Below are 27,071 nucleotides of genomic sequence, written 5' to 3'. Positions count from 1 at the left end.
GTGCAAGGAGAGTAATGACAGCAGGGTATGGGGTATCTGTGGGTGTGAGGAGGATAATGACAGCAGGGTATGTGATATCTGTGGGTGTGAGGAGAGTAATGACAGCAGGGTATGGGGTATCTGTGGGTGCGAGGAGAGTAATGACAGCAGGGTATAGGATATCTGTGGGTGTGAGGAGAGTAATGACAGCAGGGTATGGGGTATCTGTGGGTGCGAGGAGAGTAATGACAGAAGGGTATGGGGTATCTGTGGGTGTGAGGAGGATAATGACAGCAGGGTATGGGATACCTGTGGGTGTGATGAGGGTAATGACAGCAGGGTATGGGATACCTGTGGGTGCGATGAGGATAATGACAGCAGGGTCTGGGATATCTGTGGATGTGAGGAGGGTGATGAAGGTATGGGATAACTGTGGGTGTGATGAGGGTAATGACAGCAGGGTATGGGATACCTGTGGGTGCGATGAGGATAATGACAGCAGGGTATGGGATATCTGTGGGTCTGAGGAGGGTGATGAAGGCAGGGTATGGGATACCTGTGGGTGTGATGAGGGTAATGACAGCAGGGTATGGGATATCTGTGGGTGTGAGGAGGGTAATGACAGCAGGGTATGGGATATCTGTGGGTGTGAGGAGGGTAATGACAGCAGGGTATGGGATATCTGTGGGTGTGAGGAGGGTAATGACAGCAGGGTATGGGATATCTGTGGGTGTGAGGAGGGTAATGACAGCAAGGTATGGGATATCTGTGGGTGTGAGGAGGATAACGACAGCAGGGTATGGGATATCTGTGGGTGTGAGGAGGGTAATGACAGCAAGGTATGGGATATCTGTGGGTGTGAGGAGGGTAATGACAGCAGGGTATTGGGTATCTGTGAGTGTGAGGAGGGTAATGAAGGCAGGGTATGGGATATCTGTGGGTGTGATGAGGGTAATGACAGCACGGTATGGGATATCTGTGGGTGTGAGGAGGGTAATGACAGCAGGGTATGGGATATCTGTGAGTGTGAAGGAAGGTATGGGATACCTGTGGGTGTGATGAGGGTAATGACAGCAGGGTATGGGATACCTGTGGGTGCGATGAGGATAATGACAGCAGGGTCTGGGATATCTGTGGGGTATCACAGGAGGGTGATGAAGGTATGGGATAACTGTGGGTGTGATGAGGGTAATGACAGCAGGGTATGGGATATCTGTGGGTGTGAGGAGGGTAATGATAGCAGGGTATGGGATACCTGTGGGTGCGATGAGGATAATGACAGCAGGGTATGGGATATCTGTGGGTGTGAGGAGGGTGATGAAGGCAGGGTATGGGGTATCTGTGGGTGTATGGGATATCTGTGAGTGTGAGGAGAAAAGTGACAGTAGGGTATGGGATTGCTGTGGGTGTGATGAGGATAATGACAGCAGGGTATGGGATATCTGTGGGTGTGATGAGGATCATGACAGAGTATGGGATATCTGTGAGTGTGAGGAGGGTAATGTAACGGACCGTTTCGCTCACAAGGGGATAAAAACCATTTAGGCGATAATCCACCTTTCCAGATACACAGGCAGCTACTACAATCACCAATCTCCGGAACTGCAAACTGCACGTATTCACCAACTCCCGAACAAGAGACACACGAACCCTGGAAGCAGCCAAACAGGAAAAGCCATACGAACAGCTTACACTCCTGGCAATCGGCATACAGTCAAATTCCCCCCAAGAATGAGACAACACTTCACTTTGAGGGTTAAGCAGGAACTCTCTGTAATGGCCACACACTGGCTTTTATGCAAGTCCCCATGCAAGGGGACATCCCACAGGGTGGGGCACAGTACAACCAATCATTTACAGGAGAACCGTAAAACACACCCAGCAACAATCCCTCCCCTCTGGCCTGGAGATAATTGGGAAGGAATCCAATTATCTCCAAGGACAGAGGCAAACTCCATTACACACATGGCAGACAAAGGACAATAAAATACATAAAAATACATACTGGTACATTTAGTACATAAAACATATACATTCTACATATCCCCAGATAGCTTAGATCTGAGCACACATTATTACCGAATGGTGCTCAGATCACATACATCCAGTTCAATCGCCACGGAGCCAAAGTCTTTCATATAGTCTTTCAGTATACGGCTGGGCTCCATGGCATAGCTATCTGGGGTAGCATGGCTTTAACAGTACGCAGAAAGGCACAAATAAACCATTCTGCAGGTAAAATAAAAGGTTTAACCTGCAGGGCCATAGTCGCAGGGCAGGAGGCTAACAACCAGGCTTCTCCAGTTCACAGTGGCGAGGTTGGTTTCGCCACAGGTAATGACAGCAGTGTATGGGGTATGGGATAGCTGTGGGTGTGATGAGGATAATGACAGCAGGGTATGGGATATCTGTGGGTGTGATGAGGATCATGACAGAGTATGGGATATCTGTCGGTGTGAGGAGGGTAATGACAGCAGGGTATGGGGTATCTATGGGTGTGAGGAGGGTAATGACAGCAGGGTAATGAATCTGTGGGTGTGATAAGGATAATGACAACAGGGTGTGGGATATCTGTGAGTGTGAGGAGGGTAATGGCAGCACCGTATGGTGTATCTTTGGGTGTGAGGAGGGTAATGACAGCAGGGTATGGTATATCTGTGGGTGTGAGGAGGGTAATGACAGCAGGGGTGTTAGAAGGGTGTGAGGAGGGTAATGACAGCAAGGTATGTGAGTGTGAGGAGGATAATGACAGCAGGGTATGGGATATCTGTCGGTGTGAGGAGGATAATGACAGCAGGGTATAGGATATCTGTTGGTGAGGAGGATAATGACAGCAGGGTATAGGATATCTGTTGGTGTGAGGAGGATAATGACAGCAGGGTATGGGATATCTGTCGGTGTGAGGAGGATGTAGCGGGTGTAGCAGGAGAGCTGATGTCCCACAGCTATTCTCCGTTTAAGATCCCAGGGAGGCTCAGGAACAAGGCAATAGTAAATCCACAAGCAGAGTTTCCAGCAGGTAAAAAGATACAGAAATATCCCAACAGCAATTGCAATAACTGGACGACACACAGTTTCAGGAGCAAAACTAACAATCTTTATTCCAGGGTTCCTTATAAAGCATGCTCCCATGCAAGGGAGGGGTTTTCATCAATTAGGACAGTAACCAATACTGTAAATGTTACCTCCCACACATCTCCTCCCCTCAGGGTGACGCATAATCCCCTTAACTTACACAGTGTTTTACCCCAAACATGGATGTACCCCTAAACCAACACATAACATTAATATTAGGGTACCGCTAGGTAGCCCTGATCTGGGTGAACAATATATCCAAAATTCACCCAGATCGGACCAGGGGTTCGGTAGTTAGGTGGAGGGTGAAGTTTGACCGACCGCACACGAGGTGGTAGCCGAAAAGGGTTCCATATGTTTGGGCCCTGCGGTCGGTCTCCATCCGGCAGATAAAATACATAATAGTCTTAGCCCTCCATACCTAAATTCCCCTGCATTACAGTTCCCTCGATCGGCACTTGGTTTCTACCGAATGGGGCTTTGCTAGGTCCCTCCCCGTTCGGTAGTTACGGAGCTCTGGAGGTCTCAGCGGTGTTCGGTTGTTTGAGCGTCCGATTTGAGTTCCAGACACTCGACGACCAAACACCGCTGCGATTTTGATACGTAAGATGGCCGTCGCACGTGGTTCGTATCCCGAAAAGCGGCCACCCAGGCATCAGCAACCAAGATCTAATGGTTCGGTAGTTTCATTCTCATGGAACCACCGAACCCACATACTAACTTATACATACAGGCATGAATATACAGCACACATATAGTTACACAGGTGAATTATAGGACAGGCTTACGGCATTCCGCTACACTGCTCCCCCTTGCCCACAAGCCGGCATACACAGTCTGATCCCATACGGATCGGCTTGGGGATGTCCGGGGTGCTCACGGATCATTTCTCCAGATCAGTTTGTCGTTACAACCCGTCAGCATTTCCATTTTGCTTACCCGGGCGGTACTGAATGTTAAAGTCAAAAGGCTGCAGCGCCAAACTCCAGCGCAGCAGCCTGGCATTGTCCCCAGCCACCCGGTTCAGCCAGACTAACGGGTTGTGATCCGTGAGCAGGGAAAAAGCCTGTCCATATAAATACGGTTGCAACTTCTTCAAGGCCCACACCACAGCCAGGCATTCCTTCTCGATGGCGGCGTAGCTTCCTTCTTGGGGTAGTAGTTTGCGACTGATGTAAGCCACTGGATGTTCTCCGCCATCGGCCCCGACTTGGCTCAGTACTGCCCCCAATCCAAACATAGAAGCGTCTGTGTGTACAAGAAAACGTTTAGTTGGATTGGGAGCGGCCAAGACAGGGGCATTAACAAGTGCATTTTTCAGATGTTGGAATGCCTGTTCACACTCCGGGGTCCAGGTTACTTGGCGGGGAAGGTTTTTACGGGTCAGGTCAGTGAGGGGTTTGGCCAGGGCACTATAATTGGGGACAAACTTCGTGTAGTACCCCGCTGTCCCTAGGAACGCCAACACCTGGGTTTTAGTCTTAGGGGTAGGCCACTGGGCTACCGCCTCTACCTTGGCTGGTTCTGGCTTCTGTTTGCCACAGCCCACTCGATGGCCTAGGTACTGTACCTCGGCCATCCCAATGCTACATTTAGCTGGTTTCAGGGTCAAACCGGCTTCCCTGATTCGGTCTAGAACCGCTCCTATATGGGCCAAGTGCTCCTGCCAGGTATTGCTGAATATGGCAATATCGTCGAGATAGGCGCAGGTATAGTCTTGGAACCCATCTAGGAGGCGGTCCACCATCCGCTGGAAGGTAGCCGGCGCGTTTTTCATCCCAAACGGCATGACCTTGAATTGGTACAAGCCGAATGGGGTGACAAAGGCGGACTTAGGGATGGTGTCCGGGGCCAAGGGTATCTGCCAATATCCTTTACACAGATCAATAGTGTTAAGATATTGGCCTCTGGCCATCCGGTCTAGCAACTCATCTATCCTCGGCATAGGATAGGCGTCAGATACAGTCTTTTCGTTCAGTCTCCTGTAATCCACGCAAAAACGTGTCGTACCGTCCCGTTTTGGCACGAGGACCACGGGAGATGCCCAGGGGCTATCTGAGGGTTCAATTACCCCTAGCTGTATCATCTCCTCAATCTCTTTGCGCATATTTTCCCGCACCGCTTCAGGTATGCGGTACGGGGTCTGGCGCATGGGGAGTTGCCCTGGGGTCTCTACTCGGTGGGTAGCCAGAGGGGTGTATCCAGGTATATTAGAAAAGGTTTCCTGCTTTTCTTGTAGGAGTTGCTGTACCTCGATACGCTCCTGTGGACTCAACCGATCCCCCAGGACAACCTCCCCTAAACCTCCAGATAGCTGTCCGTCTCCCAGCAGATCGGGAAGGGGCAAGCTGTCACATTCTTCAGAGGTGGGTGCACAAATAGCCGTCACCTCTTGTAACTGATCACCTGGCACCCCGACTGGGTACCTCCGTTAATGGATGCTCCTAGTGCTTCCTGAGGACTCCAAGCACTCTGGCAGACACCATAATCACCGAATCCGAGAAACCTTTAAATTCTCCCAAGCGTATGAATGCTGTAGACCATTGAATAGGAACCATACGAATAGGCCTGTACTCCTAGCAGTCAGCTGGAACAGCATACAATCAATCCTTCCCCCAATAATGAGACGACACATCACTTTGAGGTTAAAACAGGAACTCTGGACTGGCTCATCCAGCCTGGCTTTTATTCACAATCCACAAAACATAGTGCTGCTCAGAGGGTTTTGCAGAACAACCAATAAACACATTACAACACATACAATGCAAGTACAGCAGCCAATCAGACACAATGGGACAATAGAAACACACCCAGCATATTCCTCCCCTCTGCTTAGGAGATAATTGAGTCAATTACTGTATCTACTCAATTATCTCCAAACTGAAAAGTTACACTTTTTATACATTTTTATAACTTGGTGAGTTAACATCGTACATACATAAAACTTATATTATTTTAACCAGAATAACTTGGGGACAAACATATCCAAAATTCACTTGAATAGGTTCAGGGGTTTAACGGTTAGGTCGAAGTCCTTTGTTGTCACTTGCAAGCATGGCTTTTCCTTGTCCCTGGGACAACACCCTGCTGGAGAACAATGGATCCGGGGGAGGGGAAAAGGAATTGTCCAAAAAGTTTCAGTATGTCCATACACTGTTTTTAAAAGGCCAGCACAGTACAATAAAAGTCCATTCACTGTGCTTAAAGGGCCAGTAGCCGCACAATAAAATACAATATGCCCAAATATTGCATTCAAAAGTACAACTGTACCAGGGGCCATAGTCAGCAGGTAGGAGGCGGGCCGCCAGGCCTCTCCAATGCCCAGTGGCGAGGTGGGTTCCGCCACATTTCTCCCCTTTCCCATTGAGACTATCCAGACTCCAGACCTTCAATCGGTCTGGGGCTCTGATAGTCGGTCGGCTTTTCTCACCCGGTGTAGCTGTCCCGGTGTTCTCCTGCCACATGTGTCCAGATTGAAATCCATAGTCTGGTGGAAAGGTAACCAGGGTGCTCTCTCTCCTGGTTGGACAAAGCTGTTGCTGGGGAGAAGGGGTAACAGGCTCCTCTCCCTGTGACGACCTCTCTTGTAGTAGGGGAAAACAAACTGCCTTCTCTTCCAATACATTGTCCTGTTGTTGGGGGCCAGGACAGACTGTCCATATCTCCAGTGGTGCAGGTGCAGAGACTACTGTCCCATCTGCACCGTTGTGGGGCTTACTGTCTCCCTTTGGTGGGCTAGGCTGCCGCTGGGGAGGGGAAACAAGACTCTCCCCACCCGGTAAAATATTCTGCCGCTGGGGAGCAGGACTGACCATCCGTACTCCCTGTAGATTGGGCGCAGAGACCACGGTCCCATCTGCGCTGTTGTGGGGTTTACTGTCTCCCCTTGGTGGGCCAGGCTGCCGCTGGGGAGAGGGGGTAATAAACTCCTCTCCCTTACCCACTTCCAGCCGCTGGGGAGCCTGGCTGACCATCCGTACTCCCTGTAGCTTGGGCGCAGAGACCACGGTCCCATCTGCGCTGGTGTGGGGCTTACTGTCTCCCCTTGGTGTGCTAAGCTGCCGCTGGGGAGAGGGGGTAACCAACTCCTCTCCCTTACACACTTTCAGCCGCTGGGGAGCAGGGCTGACCCTATGTACTCCCTGTAGGCAGGGCGCAGAGACCACGGTCCCATCTGCGCTGGTGAGGGGCTTACCGTCTCCCCTTGGTGAGCTGCGCTGCCGCTGGGGAGAGGGAATAACAAACCCCTCTCCCTGAACCGTAGACTGCCGCTGGGGAGCAAGGACATCTCCTTCAGCTCCCTGTAGCTTGGGCACAGAGACCACGGTCCCATCTGTGCTGGTGTGGGGCTTACTGTCTCCCCTTGGTGTGTTAAGCTGCCGCTGGGGAGCAAGGATGGCACCTTCAGCCCCCTGTAATACACACTGCTGCTGGGGATCTGGGCCAACTGCCCAGCCTCCCTGTAGGGCCGGCAGAGAGACCACGGTCCCATCTCCACCTGCCATCTGTGGGTCTTCCCAGGACCAGTCGATAAGGTCCCCCATTTCTGGGGCTGGTTGGGCAGTAGGAGGTACTAAATGCAGGTCTCCTGCTGGCGGGCTTAGTTGTTGGGGAGGGGGAACAAAACTCACCGCTCCCAATGGCGTACAGTCCAGAAGCCCCATCAGGTTAGAGACAGGCGGTGTCACTGGATCATATAAGTCCGCATAATTCTGTTTGATCTCCCACTGCTCTGGTGGTACTTGTGGGGTATATGGTAACTGACTGGCGCTGAACAGGTGTTGGTAATCCTGCTCCAGCTCCCATTCCTGGACAGCCAGTTCAGTCAAGTCTGGCCTTAGGTCCTCGGCCATAGGGAGATCCAGCACGGCTTCTCTGTAGTCAAATATGTCCCAAAGCCGTGACTCTGCCGCACTCCCAAAGTCTGGTTCTGCAAATGTCCCCCATAATAAGCCAGGGCCATTATAATCCTCACCCTCGGGTTTGCCAAATTTGGCCATTCCAGGCACCCGCTGAACCGCGTACCAACGTAGCGCTTGGTATGCGTCCTCGAGACCCAGTTCTCTCCATGCCAGTGAATCAAGTTGCATCACCCATTCCTCCTGAGCCTGTTCTCCCAGCATAGGTATCCGTAGGGCCACTCTGGCTTGTAATCGCTGCTCCTTGCTGGGGAGACGCTCACCTCGCCAACGCTGGACACCCTCTAGGGTTTCTTCCCACATCCCCTGTCGGGCATCCTCTCTGCATGCCAACCTGGATGCCTCTGCTATCGGCTTATCCAGTGTGACCAAGATGCTCTGTAATCTCCAGTTAAACTCCTCTTCCACTTGGAGCACTGTCCAGGGACTCGCTGGTTCTATGCCGCTCCATAATAATTCCTGTGTCTCCAGGGTGTTGTTCCTCTCACACCAGGACGCCATCCCACCGCTGCCACCAATGTAACTGATCACCTGGCACCCCGACTGGGTACCTCCGTTAATGGATGCTCCTAGTGCTTCCTGAGGACTCCAAGCACTCTGGCAGACACCATAATCACCGAATCCGAGAAACCTTTAAATTCTCCCAAGCGTATGAATGCTGTAGACCATTGAATAGGAACCATACGAATAGGCCTGTACTCCTAGCAGTCAGCTGGAACAGCATACAATCAATCCTTCCCCCAATAATGAGACGACACATCACTTTGAGGTTAAAACAGGAACTCTGGACTGGCTCATCCAGCCTGGCTTTTATTCACAATCCACAAAACATAGTGCTGCTCAGAGGGTTTTGCAGAACAACCAATAAACACATTACAACACATACAATGCAAGTACAGCAGCCAATCAGACACAATGGGACAATAGAAACACACCCAGCATATTCCTCCCCTCTGCTTAGGAGATAATTGAGTCAATTACTGTATCTACTCAATTATCTCCAAACTGAAAAGTTACACTTTTTATACATTTTTATAACTTGGTGAGTTAACATCGTACATACATAAAACTTATATTATTTTAACCAGAATAACTTGGGGACAAACATATCCAAAATTCACTTGAATAGGTTCAGGGGTTTAACGGTTAGGTCGAAGTCCTTTGTTGTCACTTGCAAGCATGGCTTTTCCTTGTCCCTGGGACAACACCCTGCTGGAGAACAATGGATCCGGGGGAGGGGAAAAGGAATTGTCCAAAAAGTTTCAGTATGTCCATACACTGTTTTTAAAAGGCCAGCACAGTACAATAAAAGTCCATTCACTGTGCTTAAAGGGCCAGTAGCCGCACAATAAAATACAATATGCCCAAATATTGCATTCAAAAGTACAACTGTACCAGGGGCCATAGTCAGCAGGTAGGAGGCGGGCCGCCAGGCCTCTCCAATGCCCAGTGGCGAGGTGGGTTCCGCCACACCTCTTCTGAGCGTTCCTGGTAGGGCTTCATCATGTTCACATGGATCATGCGTCGCCCTCCAGTCCCTGCGCAGGGGCCAATTATATAAGCGGTGTCACATCTCTGTTCCACCACTCTATAAGGGCCTTGCCAGGCGGCCTGTAGCTTATCATGTCGGACAGGTTTTAAAATTAAAACTTTCTGCCCAACCTGGAAGCTACGGTCCCTGGCGCCCTGATCGTACCAGGTGCACTGGCGCGTCTGAGCCGCCTGTAGGTTCTCCTTCACCGTCTTAGTTAGCGCTTCCAGGCGGTCTCGGAGAGCCAACACATATGGTACGATAGGGGTGCCGTCTGTGCTACGGTCTCCCTCCCAATGTTCCCTAATTAAATCTAGCGGCCCCCTTACCCTCCTCCCGAACAACAGTTCAAATGGGGAAAATCCTGTGGATTCCTGCGGCACCTCCCTATAAGCGAATAAGAGGTGAGGCAGGAATCGTTCCCAGTCTCGGTGGGTCTCAGCGAAGGTTCGGAGCATCTGTTTTAAGGTGCCATTAAACCGTTCGCAGAGCCCATTGGTCTGGGGATGGTAGGGGGCACTAATTATGGGCCTGACCTTACAAAATTTCCAGAGGTGTTGGGTGACTTCTGCCGTGAACTGAGTACCCTGATCCGAGATAATCTCCCTGGGTAACCCCATCCGGGAGAAAATCTGCATCAGCGCCTCAGCCACAGTCTCAGCATGGATATTGGTCAAAGCTACCGCCTCGGGGTAGCGAGTGGCGTAATCCACTACCGTCAAAATATACTTTTTGCCCGATGGGCTAGGTTTCCGGAGGGGTCCTATGATATCCACGGCTATTCTATGGAACGGTTCCTCAATTATAGGTAATGGGTGTAACTTGGCCTTGCGCTTATCCCCCCTCTTTCCTACCCTCTGGCACGTATCGCAGGTGTTGCAATACTTGCGCACCTCTTGGCTAATTCCTGGCCAAAATAAATTTTGGGTCAGCCGATATCTGGTACGACTGACCCCCAAATGTCCGGATAGCGGAATATCGTGGGCTATCCGGAGCAATTCGGTTCGGTACCTCTGTGGTACCACGAGCTGCCTTAAAGTAATCGGGTCTGACCCAGCTACCTGCTTATCAGACTCTCTGTACAGTAACTGCCTTTCCCATACAAATCTTTCCCCCTCCGCCCCAGGTTGGTCAGAGGTAACTTTGTCTCTATACATCTGTAGGGTAGGGTCAGTGATTACCTCTGCCGCAAATTCGTCAGGAGGAGCCCAAGGGACACAATCTAAGGGAGGGGAAGGTTCTCTTACCTGGACCTCCGGCAGTGTGTTGTGGTTCTGGGTGCGGGCCTGTTGCCTGGTGACCACGGGATGTGCTTCCTCCGTGGTTTGGGGCTCAAATGCAGAGGTGAGCTTGCCCAGGTCGTTTCCCAAGATCACCTCAGCAGGTAATTGTGGCATCAGCCCCACCTCCACAGTCCCTGACCCCGCACCCCAATGCAAATGTACCCGTGCTGTATCTAGCCGCAGCAACCCTGACAGCCACAGTTTTATTGGTTTTAGCCCTGTCAGAGACCAAGTGGCTTTGGACCAAGGTGATAGTGGCTCCCGAATCCCTGAGCCCTTGCATAGGCTTTCCCTCAAGGTACATGGTCTGCCTGTGGTGCTGTCTATTATCCGCCTGTGCCTGCAGTGGGTTGGCCTCATGCAACACTTCCCATTGTTCCACAGAAGTAACGGGAACTGCAGAGCCATAGGTGATGGATGTCTCGTCCTGATAGTGATGTGCCGCCGCCCTCGGTGGTGGGGGTGGCGGCCCTGGTCTGATCCAGGTGGAGCGATCTCTAGACTGCGGGCAACCTCGCTGGTAGTGTCCCCACTTCTGGCACCGGTGACATTGTACAGAAGTGGTTGGGCGAAACTTCGGGGCAGCCGCTGCAGGTGCTGGTGGAGGTAGCTGTCTTGGTGTGGGGTGAGCGTTAGTGGAGAAGGAGTTCCCCCCTAGAGGTCGCAGAGTAGGTTTAACACTCACCGCCTTGTGCTGCCTGCGAGCATCCATATAGTCATCTGCCTTATGAGCCGCCTCGGTGAGGGTTTTTGGGTTACGGTCTTGCACCCATTCCTGTAGTTCAGCGGAAACCCCCTCATAAAACTGTTCAAGTAGCAGCATTTGTAATAGGTCCTCCATGGACCGGGCCTGATTTGCCTGTACCCATCCGAGGGCTGCCCTTTGTAAGTGGCAAGCCCATTCTGCATATGAATCTTTTTCTGCTTTCTTTAAGTCTCTGAAACGTCGGCGGTAGGCCTCTGGGGTCATAGCATATCGGGCTAAGATAACCTCTTTCACCCGGTCAAAATTCCGGATTTCTGTGTCCGGTATGGTACGGTAGGCTTCAGCTGCCCTCCCTGATAACCGTCCTGCTAAGATGGGTACCCAGTCTTCCCTCTGTATTTTATGTAGTGCACACAGTCTTTCAAAGTCTTGGAGAAAGGCATCTATGTCTTTCTCTGTTTCTGCATACATTTTAAATGCGTGATATGGGATCTTTGGCTTACCCTCTTGCACCCCAGACACCGCTGGACTTTGTTCTGGTGTCTGCGGTCTCCTTTGTCGCATTACGAACTCTCGCACCTCCGTCATGGTTTTGGAGATGATTTCCGCTGATGGGTTTTCCCCATAAAATGCCAGTCTGAATTGGACTTGCCTTTGGAACTCCTCTTGTTCTGTTCTTTCGGTCTCATTTCTCTGTTCGGTGACCAAGCTCTCCTCTGTTCGGTACTCTGCCATCACTTCAGTGATAAGTGTTGCTTTTGTTTTGCTGCTGGCTGGAATACCCTTTGCTTCCAGAAGGACTTTTAATGTGGATCGCTTTAGTGTAGCAAAATCAATCTCCATTAATCCTTTGTTCCTCTGTGAGTCTGGATCCCACCGCTGCCAACCAATGTAGCGGAGAGCTGATGTCCCACAGCTATTCTCCGTTTAAGATCCCAGGGAGGCTCAGGAACTGTCAGGATCGGGACAGGGATCCAACACGCAGAGTACAGACAGTAGAAAGGTACGTATACCGGACCTTAGCATGGCCGGACTAACGTACGGAGATAGAGAGAATGGTCAAAGGCAAGCCGAGGTCGAGGGAACGAGAAGACAGGTAAGCGAGGAACAAGCCGAGTCAAAGGGTAACAGGGATAAGCAGGGTAATACAAACAAGCCGGGTCGGAACCAAAGGGATAACTGGAATACAAGAGCGCTGAGTGACTAGACAGGCTAGAACCACGACAGGGCAATGAGCAAATGGGAGAAGCACTGTTAAATACCCTGGCTCAGGAGAGTAGACACGCCTCCGACGAGTCCTGATTAGTTTCCAGACAATTGAGTGACAGGTCGGTCCGGGGTGGCGTCATGACGTCGACTGCTGAGCGTCGTGTTACAAAAGGAAGTGGATCCCTCGCGGCCGGCGTGTAAATGACCGGAAGGACCGCGAGGGACGGAGGAAACAGCCCTTCTGGACGGATAAACTTCTAAGAGGTAGAGACTTCAGGTACCCTGACAGGACCCCCCCTCTCAGATACGCCCACCGGGCGGAAGGAACCGGAGGCGAGGAGCATGAACATCCTCTTGAGGTACCCAACTCCTCTCTTCAGGACCATATCCCTTCCAGTCGACCAGATATTGTACTCTCCCCCGGGAGATTCGAGAATCGATGATAGAGTTGACCTCATACTCCTCCTGACCCTCCACCTGAACAGAGCGAGGAGAGGATACCGTGGAGGAAAATCTGTTGCAGACTAGCGGTTTCAGCAATGAAACATGAAAGGAGTTAGGGATGCGTAAGGCAGATGGGAGAGCTAGACGATACGCAACTGGGTTAATTCGAGTCAGAACCCTGTAAGGTCCAATATAACGAGGAGCGAACTTCATGGAAGGCACTTTTAAACGAATGTTTCTTGTACTCAACCATACTCTATCGCCTGGAACAAAAACCGGAGCCGGCCTTCTATGTTTATCAGCGTGTTTCTTAACCAGCATAGAATTGTGCAGAAGAATTTGTCGAGTCTGATCCCACAACTTCCTCAAATTGGCAACATGAACATCAACCGACGGTACCCCTTGGGAAGGAGAAACCGAGGGAAGAATGGATGGATGAAAGCCATAATTCATGAAGAAGGGGCTTGAATGAGTAGAATCACAAACGAGATTGTTGTGCGCAAACTCCGCCCAAGGAATCAAACCGACCCAATCGTCCTGGTGTTCGGAAACAAAACAACGTAAATATTGTTCAATCTTTTGGTTGGTGCGTTCAGCAGCTCCGTTAGACTGAGGATGATAGGCGGAAGAGAAATTCAATTTGATACCCAGTTGAGAGCAGAAGGATCTCCAAAAACGAGAAACAAATTGGGAACCTCTGTCAGATACAATTTGGGAGGGTATCCCATGTAAACGAAAAATCTCCCTAGCGAATATCTCTGCCAACTCGAGAGAAGACGGAAGTTTAGGCAGAGGAACGAAGTGAGCCATCTTGGTGAATCTGTCAACCACGGTGAGGATAACAGTCTGTTTTTTAGAGATAGGTAAATCGACAATAAAGTCCATAGCCAAACAGGACCATGGCTTTTCTGGAACCTCTAAGGGATGCAGAAATCCACATGGAAGCGTATGAGGTTGCTTGGTCTTAGTACAAACCTCACACGCACCGATGAAATCTTTAATATCCCTACGTAAAGCAGGCCACCAGAAGTCTTTAGAGATCAAAGCGCACGTCTTGCGAATGCCAGGATGTCCAGCCACCTTGCTGTTGTGGAAACATTGTAACAGTTCCAGTTGAAGAGCAGGAGGAACGAAATGTCGACCCCCGGGAGTCTGTTTAGGGGCTAGATGTTGCAGCTTTAAGATCTCGGCAAGTAACGGAGAGTGAATCCTGAGATTCGTGTTAGCGATAATATTGCATTTCGGAACTATAGAGGAAAGAACAGGTTCAGATATAGTAGAAGGTTCATATTGGCGAGACAAAGCATCGGCTTTAGAGTTCTTAGAACCAGGTCTATAAGTAAGCACATAATTGAAGTGGGTCAGAAATAAGGACCAACGAGCTTGTCTGGCGGACAGTCGCTTAGCCTCCCCAATATAGGACAAGTTCTTGTGATCCGTTAAAATGGTAACAGGATGTAAGGTCCCCTCCAATAAATGTCTCCACTCCTTTAAAGCCATAATGACCGCTAACAATTCCCTGTCACCGATGTCATATCTGCTCTCAGGGCCAGACAGTTTCTTGGAAAAAAAACCACAAGGGTGTAGTGGTTTGTCCACCCCTAACCTTTGTGACAGAATAGCACCTACGCCTGTCTCAGAGGCATCGACCTCGAGTAGGAACGGCAGAGTCGTATCAGGATGGACTAAAATTGGAGCAGAAGCAAAAAGTTCCTTGAGAGTCTTGAAAGCAACGAGAGCTTCAGTAGACCAAGTCTTAGTGTCAGCCCCCTGTCTGGTCATATTGGTAATAGGCGCAATAATAGAAGAGTATCCCTTAATGAAGCGCCTATAATAATTGGAGAAACCAATAAACCTCTGAATAGCCTTGAGTCCCTTAGGCAATGGCCAATCTAAAATAGACTGGAGTTTGTCGGGATCCATCTTAAAGCCTTCCCCAGAAATCACGTAACCAAGAAAGTCTATCTGAGACTGGTCAAAACTACATTTCTCCAATTTGCAGTATAACCCATGTTGAAGAAGTTTGTGTAATACCTTTCTGACTTGTCTGTGGTGGGTCTCAATCTCTCTAGAGTGTATAAGTATGTCGTCCAGGTACACAATAACACAATCATGTTGAAATTCCCTAAGAACTTCATTAATCAAATCCTGAAATACTGCCGGTGCGTTACAAAGACCAAAAGGCCCATAACGGGACCAAAAGGCCCATAACGGATCATAATGCCCATAACGGGTATTGAACGCTGTCATCCACTCGTGTCCTTGCTGGATTCTCACCAAGTTATATGCCCCTCTGAGATCCAACTTGGTGAAAATTTTAGAGCCCTTTAGGCGATCAAACAGCTCGGTAATCAAGGGGATCGGATAGGCATTTCTGATGGTTATTTTATTCAAACCTCGGTAATCAATGCAAGGTCTTAGGGAACCATCCTTCTTTTTAACAAAAAAAAAACCAGCCCCGGCAGGAGAAGAAGATCTCCTAATGAATCCTTTGTCTAGATTCTCCCGAATATATTCCTCTAGAACTGAATTCTCCTTGGTGGATAGAGGATATACATTGCCCCTCGGAGGCATGGTACCAGGTAGTAGATTAATTTTACAATCAAAAGTCCTGTGTGGAGGTAGAGTATCAGCATTCCTTTTGTCGAATACTGCTTTTAAATCCAGGTACAGAGGCGGTATCTGTACATCTGTAGACTGGGTAGAACTACCTGGTGTGTTAATTATACCCAATGGAGAAACCCTCCGTAAACACCTCTCCTGGCAACCCTGGCCCCATGAGAGTATCTCCCCTAACTCCCAATCAATAATAGGGTTATGTCTCTTTAACCACGGGTAACCCAGGACTATGGGAACAGAAGGGGACGAAATAAGCATAAGCGATAAGTTTTCCTCGTGTAAGATACCAACAGTTAAGTTAACGGGTATGGTTTCACGAAAGATAACAGGCTCAAGTAAAGGTCTACCATCTATGGCCTCAACGGCCAAGGGTGTATCCCTTAACTGGGATGGGATAGTGTGTTTAGTAGCAAAGGCCTGGTCGATAAAATTCTCAGCAGCTCCGGAATCTATCAAAGCCATGGTCTTTAGTACTCCCTTCTCCCAAGTTAAAGAGACTGGTAGCAGAAGCCTGTGATCTTTATAATTATGAGTAGAGGACAAAATAGAAACACCCAAGGCCTGTCCTCTAGAGAAACTTCGGTGCAGGCGTTTACCGAGCGATTAGGACAATTCAGGCGTAAGTGACCTCTGACTCCACAATACATACATAATCCCTCCCTTCTCCTGTACTGTCTCTCCTCTTCTGAGAGGCGAGTATTGCCTATCTGCATAGGTTCAGGAAACAGTGAGGTAGTGGAATCAGGAGTTTGAAATGCGGGAGCTAATTTAAAGGAAGGTCTAAAGTTCTTCTCTCGAGTGTTCTGTCTCTCTCTTAAACGCTCATCAATACGAGAAATGAACGAAATTAAATCCTCCAAATTTTCAGGAAGCTCTCTAGTAGCAACCTCATCAAGGATTACATCTGATAACCCGTTCAAAAATACATCTATATAAGCCTGCTCATTCCACTTAACTTCTGCCGCCAAAGACCTGAACTCTAGTGCATAATCCACAAGTGTTCGGTTCTCTTGTCTCAGGCGCAACAGTAATCTAGCTGCATTGACCTTTCTACCAGGAGGGTCAAAAGTTCTTCTAAAGGCAGCTACAAAGGCATTATAATTATATACTAACGGGTTATCATTCTCCCATAATGGGTTGGCCCATCTCAGAGCTCTCTCAATGAGTAGGGTAAAACAAACAAGCCGGGTCGGAACCAAAGGGATAACTGGAATACAAGAGCGCTGAGTGACTAGACAGGCTAGAACCACGACAGGGCAATGAGCAAATGGGAGAAGCACTGTTAAATACCCTGGCTCAGGAGAGTAGACACGCCTCCGACGAGTCCTGATTAGTTTCCAGACAATTGAGTGACAGGTCGGTCCCGGTTGGCGTCATGACGTCGACTGCTGAGCGTCGTGTTACAAAAGGAAGTGGACGGATAAAGCCCTTCTGGACGGATAAACTTCTAAGTCTCTACCTCTCTCAGAGGTAGAGACTTCAGGTACCCTGACAGGAACAAGGCAATAGTAAATCCACAAGCAGAGTTTCCAGCAGGTAAAAAGATACAGAAATATCCCAACAGCAATCCCAATAACTGGACGACACACAGTTTCAGGAGCAGAACTAACAATCTTTATTCCAGGGTTCCTTATAAAGCCTGCTCCCATGCAAGCAGGGCCGGCGCGTCCATAAGGCGGCACAGGCGGCCGCCTTAGGGCGCACCGGCTCTGGGGGCGCAATATTCCAGTGACCGGCAGGAGGGAAGCGCTCCCTCCTGCCAGGTCACCTTCTGGACCCCCGGCGGGCGGCAGCGTTCTAATGAGAGGCGGCGAGGGAGCTCTAACCTGTCTGCTCTGCTCCCTCGCGCGCCGTGTGCTGATTCTGTGGGAGCCGGAATATGATGTCATATTCCGGCTCCCGGCATCAGCAGACAGCCCGCGAGGGAGCAGAGCAGACAGGTTAGAGCTCCCTCGCCGCTTCTCATTAGAACGCTGCCGCCCGCCGCACTGAAGCCCCACTGGACCCCAGGGACGCATCCACACCAGCTCTCCAGGTAGGGAGGCTGGGTGGATATTATTATTAATTTGTGTGTGTCTGAAAGTGTATGTGTGAGTGTGTGTGTGTCTGTGAGTGTGTGTGTCTGAAAGTGTATGTGTAAGTGTGTTTGTCTGAGTGTATGTGTTTGTGAGTGTGTGTATGTGTTTGTGAGTGTGTGTCTGTGAGTGTGTGTCTGAAAGTGTATGTGTGAGTGTGTGTTTGTCTGTGAGTGTGTGTGTATGTGTCTTTCAGTGTGTGTGTGTATGTGTTTGTCAGTGTGTGTGTGTGTGTTTGTCTTTGTGTGTGTATGTGTTTGTCTTTGTATGTGTTTGTCTGTGAGTGTGTGTCTGTATGTGTTTGTCTGTGAGTGTCTGTGTCTGTGTATGTGTGAGTATGTTTGTCTGAGAGTGTGTGTCTGTGTATGTGTTTGTCTGTGAGTGTGAGTGCGTGTCTGTGAGTGTGTGTGTATGTGTCTGTCAGTGTGTGTGTGTATGTGTTTGTCTTTGTGTGTATGTGTTTGTCTTTGTATGTGTTTGTCTGTGAGTGTGTGTCTGTATGTGTTTGTCTGTGAGTGTATGTGTTTGTCTGTGAGTGTGTCTGTGTATGTGTTTGTCTGTGAGTGTGTGTCTGTGTATGTGTGTGTCTGTGTATGTGTGTGTCTGTGTGTATGTGTGTGTGTCTGTGAATGATTGTATGAATGTGTGTGTCTGTCAGTGTATGAGTGTGTGTTTGTGAGTGTCTGTCAAATCAGTGAGAGTATGTTTGTGATTGAGTGTGTGTCTGTCAATGAATGAGTGTGTGTCAGATCAGTGAGTCTGTGTCTGTCAGTGACGTCTGTGTGTTTGTCATTGAGTGTGTGTGGCTGTTAGTGTGTATACACCACTGAGTGTAGCGTGGCGGAGCGGAGCGCAGTACAGGAGCTTCTGTTTCCTGTACCTGGCCAGACTGAGAGAGCACTTCCTGTCAATCCAGCCAGGTACAGAAAACTGAAGCTCCTGTAGAGGGTCTGCTCCGCAACGCTACAAGACAGGTAGGAGGCACACCAGGAAGGGGAGTGTGACCGCTAGGAGGGTGGGGGGTGCACCAAGGGACAGAGAGGGGAGGGGGAGGGGAGAGGAACACTAAGGGACGGGGAAGAGGGAGGGGCTGGTTAGGAGGCACATAGGTGAAGATGTTAATTTTAGAGGGGGGGGGGGCGGAAAAATGCATCTTCGCCTATGTATCCAAAAATCCTTGCACCGGCCCTGCATGCAAGGGAGGGGTTTTCATCAATTAGGACAGCATAATCCCCTTAACTTACACAGTGTTTTACCCCAACCATGGATGTACCCCTAAACCAACACATAACATTAATATTAGGGTACCGCTAGGTAGCCCTGATCTGGGTGAACAATATATCCGAAATTCACCCAGATCGGACCAGGGGTTCGGTAATTAGGTGGAGGGTGAAGTTTGACCGACCGGCAGATAAAATACATAATAGTCTTAGCCCTCCATACCTAAATTCCCTTGCATTTCCTAAATTCCCCTACAGTTCCCTCGATCGGCACTTGGTTTCTACTGAATGGGGCTTTGCTAGGTCCCTCCGTTCGGTAGTTACGGAGCTCTGGAGGTCTCAGCGGTGTTCGGTTGTTTGAGCGTCCGATTTGAGTTCCAGACACTCGACGACCAAACACCGCTGAGATTTTGATATGTAAGATGGCCGCCGCACGTGGTTCGTATCCCGAACAGCGGCCACCCAGGCATCAGCAACCAAGATCTAATGGTTCGGTAGTTTCATTCTCATGGAACCACCGAACCCACATACTAACTTATACATACAGGCATGAATATACAGCACACATATAGTTACACAGGTGAATTATAGGACAGGCTTACGGCATTCCGCTACACAGGGTATAGGATATCTGTTGCTGAGGAGGATAATGACAGCAGGGTATGGGATATCTGTCGGTGTGAGGAGGATAATGACAGCAGGGTATGGGATATCTGTGGGTGTGAGGAGGATAATGACAGCAGGGTATGGGATATCTGTGGGTGTGAGAAGGATAATGACAGCAGGGTATGGGATATCTGTGGGTGTGAGGAGGGTAATGACAGCAAGGTATGGGATATCTGTGGGTGTGAGGAGAGATATGTCAGAATGTGGAGGACTTTATTAAAGTTATAGATTTTGTAAAAATCAGTATATAGAGAGAAGAGGACAATGATTATTGGAAAAAATTCAAACAAAATACTGGCAGATATAAAACACATTCCCAGGATTTATTTGGATAGACATGAGTCTCCCATTACAAAAATATATTTAGACTAGATTTACTTGGTTCCTTCTTTGTCCAAGCGATCTCTCAAACAAGCCGAGTATTTCAGGTAGGTCTGAATGAAGCAGATGAACACTCTTGGTGAAGTAAATGGATTACGGGGACAATACTGGTAGTTGTAACTCTGAGCAGATTGATGGATGAGAGACATTACAACAGCTAGAGATACTGGAGATGTCCAGGAACCTATGGAGAGGTCAATGGGCATAGGGTCATTAGCAAATGGAAACCATCTGGTACTGAGTAACATACAATTCAATTCTCTTGGATGAGCTATTCAAATGATCCCAATCTGCGTTTGTTTAGATGATTTAAATAAAGTAACCATTAACTTCTATGGGAATCTTTGTAGATAAATGATTTGAAACATTTTCTAAGACTTTCCAATCATCTAAAAACATACCCAAAAATATTGAATCAAGACCATAGATAGAGCAAATCATGTAATTACTGAAATAGGAATACTACGTCCTAAGTGAATTCCACGAGTCAAAGATCTCACGGAAAAATAGCGAGTCTCTCAGAGACAGCACAGACACCTTACTGAAACATAGCGAGTCTCTCAGAGACAGCACAGACACCTTACTGAAACATAGCGAGTCTCTCAGAGACAGCACAGACACCTTACTGAAACATAGCGAGACTCTCAGAGACAGCACAGACACCTTACTGAAACATAGCGAGTCTCTCAGAGACAGCACAGACACCTTACTGAAACATAGCGTGTCTCTCAGAGACAGCACAGACACCTTACTGGAACATAGCGTGTCTCTCAGAGACAGCACAGACACCTTACTGGAACATAGAGAGTCTCTCAGAGACAGCACAGACACCTTACTGAAACATAGCGAGTCTCTCAGAGACAGCACAGACACCTTACTGGAACATAGCGTGTCTCTCAGAGACAACACTGACACCTTACTGGAACATAGCGTGTCTCTCAGAGACAACACTGACACCTTACTGAAACATAGTGAGTCTCTCAGAGACAGCACAGACACCTTACTGGAACATAGCGAGTCTCTCAGAGACAGAGCTGACACCTTACTGAAACATAGCGAGTCTCTCAGAGACAGCACAGACACCTTACTGAAACATAGCGTGTCTCTCAGAGACAGCACAGACACCTTACTGGAACATAGCGAGTCTCTCAGAGACAGCACAGACACCTTACTGGAACATAGCGAGTCTCTCAGAGACAGCACAGACACCTTACTGAAACATAGCGAGTCTCTCAGAGACAGCACAGACACCTTACTGAAACATAGCGAGGCTCTCAGAGACAGCACAGACACCTTACTGGAACATAGCGTGTCTCTCAGAGACAGCACAGACACCTTACTGGAACATAGCGAGTCTCTCAGAGACAGCACAGACACCTTACTGAAAAATAGCGAGTCTCTCAGAGACAGCACAGACACCTTACTGGAACATAGCGAGTCTCTCAGAGACAGCACAGACACCTTACTGAAACATAGCGTGTCTCTCAGAGACAGCACAGACACCTTACTGAAACATAGCGAGTCTCTCAGAGATAGCACAGACACCTTACTGAAACATAGCGAGTCTCTCAGAGACAGCGCTGACACCTTACTGGAACATAGCGAGTCTCTCAGAGACAGCACAGACACCTTACTGGAACATAGCGAGTCTCTCAGAGACAGCACAGACACCTTACTGAAACATAGCGAGTCTCTCAGAGACAGCACAGACACCTTACTGAAACATAGCGAGGCTCTCAGAGACAGCACAGACACCTTACTGGAACATAGCGTGTCTCTCAGAGACAGCACAGACACCTTACTGGAACATAGCGAGTCTCTCAGAGACAGCACAGACACCTTACTGAAAAATAGCGAGTCTCTCAGAGACAGCACAGACACCTTACTGGAACATAGCGAGTCTCTCAGAGACAGCACAGACACCTTACTGAAACATAGCGTGTCTCTCAGAGACAGCACAGACACCTTACTGAAACATAGCGAGTCTCTCAGAGATAGCACAGACACCTTACTGAAACATAGCGAGTCTCTCAGAGACAGCGCTGACACCTTACTGGAACATAGCGAGTCTCTCAGAGACAGAACAGACACCTTACTGAAACATAGCGTGTCTCTCAGAGACAGCACAGACACCTTACTGAAACATAGCGTGTCTCTCAGAGACAGCACAGACACCTTACTGAAACATAGCGAGACTCTCAGAGACAGCACAGACACCTTGCTGAAACATAGCGTGTCTCTCAGAGACAGCACAGACACCTTACTGAAACATAGCGTGTCTCTCAGAAACAGCACCGACACCTTACTGAAACATAGTGAGTCTCTCAGAGACAGCACAGACACCTTACTGGAACATAGCGAATCTCCAAGAGAAAGGACAGACTGAAACACAATGAGTCTCTCAGAGACAGTACAGACTGGAACATAAGTAATCTCCCAGCAAAAGAGATACTGGAAAACAGCGAGTCTCCCTGAGACAGAAAAGACTGGAACATAGAGAGTCTCCCAGAGACAGGACAGACTGAAACATAGCGAGACTCTCAGAGAAAGCACAGACACCTTACTGAAACATAGCGAGTCTTTCAGAGACCGCACAGACACCTTACTGAAACATAGCGAGTCTCTCAGAGACAGCACAGACACCTTACTGAAACATAGCGAGACTCTCAGAGACAGCACAGACACCTTACTGAAACATAGCGAGTCTTTCAGAGACCGCACAGACACCTTACTGAAACATAGCAAGTCTCTCAGAGACAGCACAGACACCTTACTGAAACATAGCGAGACTCTCAGAGACAGCAAAGACACCTTACTGGAACATAGCGAGTTTCCAAGAGACAGGACAGACTGGAAGATAGTGAGTCTCTGAGACATCACAGACATCTTACTGAAACATAGCAAGTCTCTCAGAGACAGCACAGACATCTTACTGAAACATAGCGAGTCTCTCAGAGACAGCCCAGACTGAAACATAGCGAGTCTCTCAGAGACAGCACAGACTGAAACATAGCGAGTCTCTCAGAGACAGCACAGACTGAAACATAGCGAGTCTCTCAGAGACAGCACAGACTGAAACATAGCGAGTCTCTCAGAGACAGCACAGACACCTTACTGAAACATAGCAAGTCTCTCAGAGACAGCACAGACACCTTACTGAAACATAGCGAGACTCTCAGAGACAGCAAAGACACCTTACTGGAACATAGCGAGTTTCCAAGAGACAGGACAGACTGGGACACAACGAGTCTCCCAGAGACAGGACAGACTGGAATATAGTGAGTCTCCCAGAGACAGGACAGACTGGAAGATAGTGAGTCTCTGAGACAGCACAGACACCTTACTGAAACATAGCGAGTCCCTCAGAGACAGCACAGACTGAAACATAGCGAGTCTCTCAGAGACAGCACAGACTGAAATATAGCGAGTCTCTCAGAGACAGCACAGACTGAAACATAGAGAGTCTCTCAGAGACAGCACAGACACCTTACTGAAACATAGCGAGACTCTCAGAGACAGCAAAGACACCTTACTGGAACATAGCGAGTTTCCAAGAGACAGGACAGACTGGGACACAACGAGTCTCCCAGAGACAGGACAGACTGGAATATAGTGAGTCTCCCAGAGACAGGACAGACTGGAAGATAGTGAGTCTCTGAGACAGCACAGACACCTTACTGAAACATAGCGAGTCCCTCAGAGACAGCACAGACTGAAACATAGCGAGTCTCTCAGAGACAGCACAGACTGAAACATAGCGAGTCTCTCAGAGACAGCACAGACTGAAACATAGAGAGTCTCTCAGAGACAGCACAGACACCTTACTGAAACATAGCAAGTCTCTCAGAGACAGCACAGACACCTTACTGAAACATAGCGAGACTCTCAGAGACAGCAAAGACACCTTACTGGAACATAGCGAGTTTCCAAGAGACAGGACAGACTGGGACACAACGAGTCTCCCAGAGACAGGACAGACTGGAAGATAGTGAGTCTCTGAGACATCACAGACATCTTACTGAAACATAGCGTGTCTCTCAGAGACAGCACAGACACCTTACTGAAACATAGCGAGTCTCTCAGAGACAGCACAGACACCTTACTGAAACATAGCGTGTCTCTCAGAGACAGCACAGACACCTTACTGAAACATAGCGAGTCTCTCAGAGAAAGCACAGACACCTTACTGAAACATAGCGAGTCCCTCAGAGACAGCACAGACTGAAACATAGCGAGTCTCTCAGAGACAGCACAGACACCTTACTGGAACATAGCAAGTCTCCAAGAGACAGGACAGACTGGAACACAATGAGTCTCTCAGAGACAGCACAGACACCTTACTGAAACATAGCGAGTCTCTCAGAGACAGCACAGACCAACATATCAAGTCTCTCAGAAACAGCACAGACTGAAACATAGCGAGTCTTTCAGAGACAGCATAGACACCTTACTGAAACATAGCGAGTCTCTCAGAGACAGCATAGACACCTTACTGAAACATAGCGAGTCTCTCAGAGACAGCGCAGACACCTTACAGCACAGACTGGAACATAGCGAGTCTCCCAGAGACAGGACAGACTGGAAAACAGCAAGTCTCCCAGAAACAGGACAGCCTGGAACATAGTGCGTCTTCCAAAAAAAGCACACACTGAAACATAGCGAGCCTCCAAGAGACAGGACAGACTGGAACATAGCTAGTCTCCCAGATATAGCACAGACTGGAACATAGCGAGTCTCCCAAAGACAGGACAGACTGGAACATAGTGAGTCTCCCAGAAACAGCGCAGACTGGAACACAGCGAGTCTCCCAGAGACAGGACAGACTGGAACACAGTGAGTCCCTCAGAGACAGGACAGACTGGAACACAGTGAGTCCCTCAGAGACAGGACAGACTGGAACACAGCGAGTCTCCCAGAGACATGACAGACTGGGACACAACGAGTCTCCCAGAGACAGGACAGACTGGAACACAATGAGCCTCCCAGAGACAGGACAGTCTGGAACACAGCGAGTCTCCCAGAGACAGGACAGACTGGAACACAGCGAGTCCCTCAGAGACAGGACAGACTGGAACACAGCGAGTCTCCCAGAGACAGGACAGACTGGAACACAATGAGCCTCCCAGAGACAGGACAGTCTGGAACATAGAGAGCCTCTCAGACATAGACAGACTGGAACATAGCGAGTCTCTTGGCTGGTGTTCTGAAGTTAGGTGATTTAAAGGAACATTCATTTGTTCCACCTTGGACATTTGTCCTCAATATGAAGTCATGATATCTACAGCTGTGTGAAATTAAGGACCTTCTTACCTGTTGTCTGGTGTTCCTCTCCTAGAAGCTTCTGTGCGATGTGCTGCAGAGAGTAAAGGCTCCATGGCTCGTATTGATCATAGTTCAGGAATTGGTATAGGGGACATTTCTGGACTGAACTAAACTGAGAAATATTCTGCAGTAATAGAACATGAAGATACCTGCGAACACGCTGACAGAACCTACAACAGAAACCAGGGTCAATAAACTACGATTTATGCCAACCTTCACTGTAACCCAATGGATACACTACACACAGGGATTATATGTAACTCTGTGTGACTGGTACACAATGGATACACTACACACAGGGATTATATGTAACTATGTGTGACTGGTACACAATGGATACACTACACACAGGGATTATATGTAACTCTGTGTGACTGGTACACAATGGATACACTGCACACAGGGATTATATGTAACTATGTGTGACTGGTACACAATGGATACACTACACACAGGGATTATATGTAACTCTGTGTGACTGGTACACAATGGATACACTACACACAGGGATTATATGTAACTATGTGTGACTGGTACACAATGGATACACTACACACAGGGATTATATGTAACTATGTGTGACTGGTACACAATGGATACACTACACACAGGGATTATATGTAACTATGTGTGACTGGTACACAATGGATACACTACACACAGGGATTATATGTAACTCTGTGTGACTGGTACACAATGGATACACTACACACAGGGATTATATGTAACTCTGTGTGACTGGTACACAATGGATACACTACACACAGGGATTATATGTAACTATGTGTGACTGGTACACAATGGATACACTACACACAGGGATTATATGTAACTATGTGTGACTGGTACACAATGGATACACTACACACAGGGATTATATGTAACTCTGTGTGACTGGTACACAATGGATACACTGCACACAGGGATTATATGTAACTCTGTGTGACTGGTACACAATGGATACACTACACACAGGGATTATATGTAACTCTGTTACTGGTACACAATGGATACACTGCACACAGGGATTATATGTAACTCTGTGTGACTGGTACACAATGGATACACTACACACAGGGATTATATGTAACTCTGTGTGACTGGTACACAATGGATACACTACACACAGGGATTATATGTAACTATGTGTGACTGGTAAACAATGGATACACTACACACAGGGATTATATGTAACTCTGTGTGACTGGTACACAATGTATACACTACACACAGGGATTATATGTAACTCTGTGTGACTGGTACACAATGGATACACTACACACAGGGATTATATGTAACTATGTGTGACTGGTACACAATGGATACACTACACACAGGGATTATATGTAACTCTGTGTTACTGGTACACAATGTATACACTACACACAGGGATTATATGTAACTCTGTGTGACTGGTACACAATGGATACACTACACACAGGGATTATATGTAACTATGTGTGACTGGTACACAATGGATACACTACACACAGGGATTATATGTAACTATGTGTGACTGGTACACAATGGATACACTACACACAGGGATTATATGTAACTCTGTGTGACTGGTAAACAATGGATACACTACACACAGGGATTATATGTAACTCTGTGTGACTGGTACACAATGGATACACTA

General features: G+C 48.4%; 1 protein-coding gene across 1 annotated transcript in view; it reads right to left on the bottom strand.

The window, feature by feature from the left end:
• Window positions 1–27,071, bottom strand: part of LOC134586281 (dynein heavy chain domain-containing protein 1-like) — a 246,596-nt gene that overhangs the window by 151,660 nt on the left and 67,865 nt on the right. Inside the window, exons 9-10 of the mRNA XM_063441768.1 lie at window positions 25,418–25,599; window positions 20,105–20,291 (exon numbers count right to left, since the gene is read on the bottom strand). Of these exons, the coding sequence (XP_063297838.1) occupies window positions 20,105–20,291; window positions 25,418–25,599 (369 nt within the window). The remainder of the gene's footprint in view (window positions 1–20,104; window positions 20,292–25,417; window positions 25,600–27,071) is intronic.

The sequence above is a fragment of the Pelobates fuscus genome, chromosome 1 (assembly GCF_036172605.1).
Source record: "Pelobates fuscus isolate aPelFus1 chromosome 1, aPelFus1.pri, whole genome shotgun sequence".
Taxonomy (NCBI): Eukaryota; Metazoa; Chordata; class Amphibia; order Anura; family Pelobatidae; genus Pelobates; species Pelobates fuscus.
Note: the sequence above shows the minus strand (reverse complement) of the source record. Positions and strands in the feature narration are given on the sequence as shown.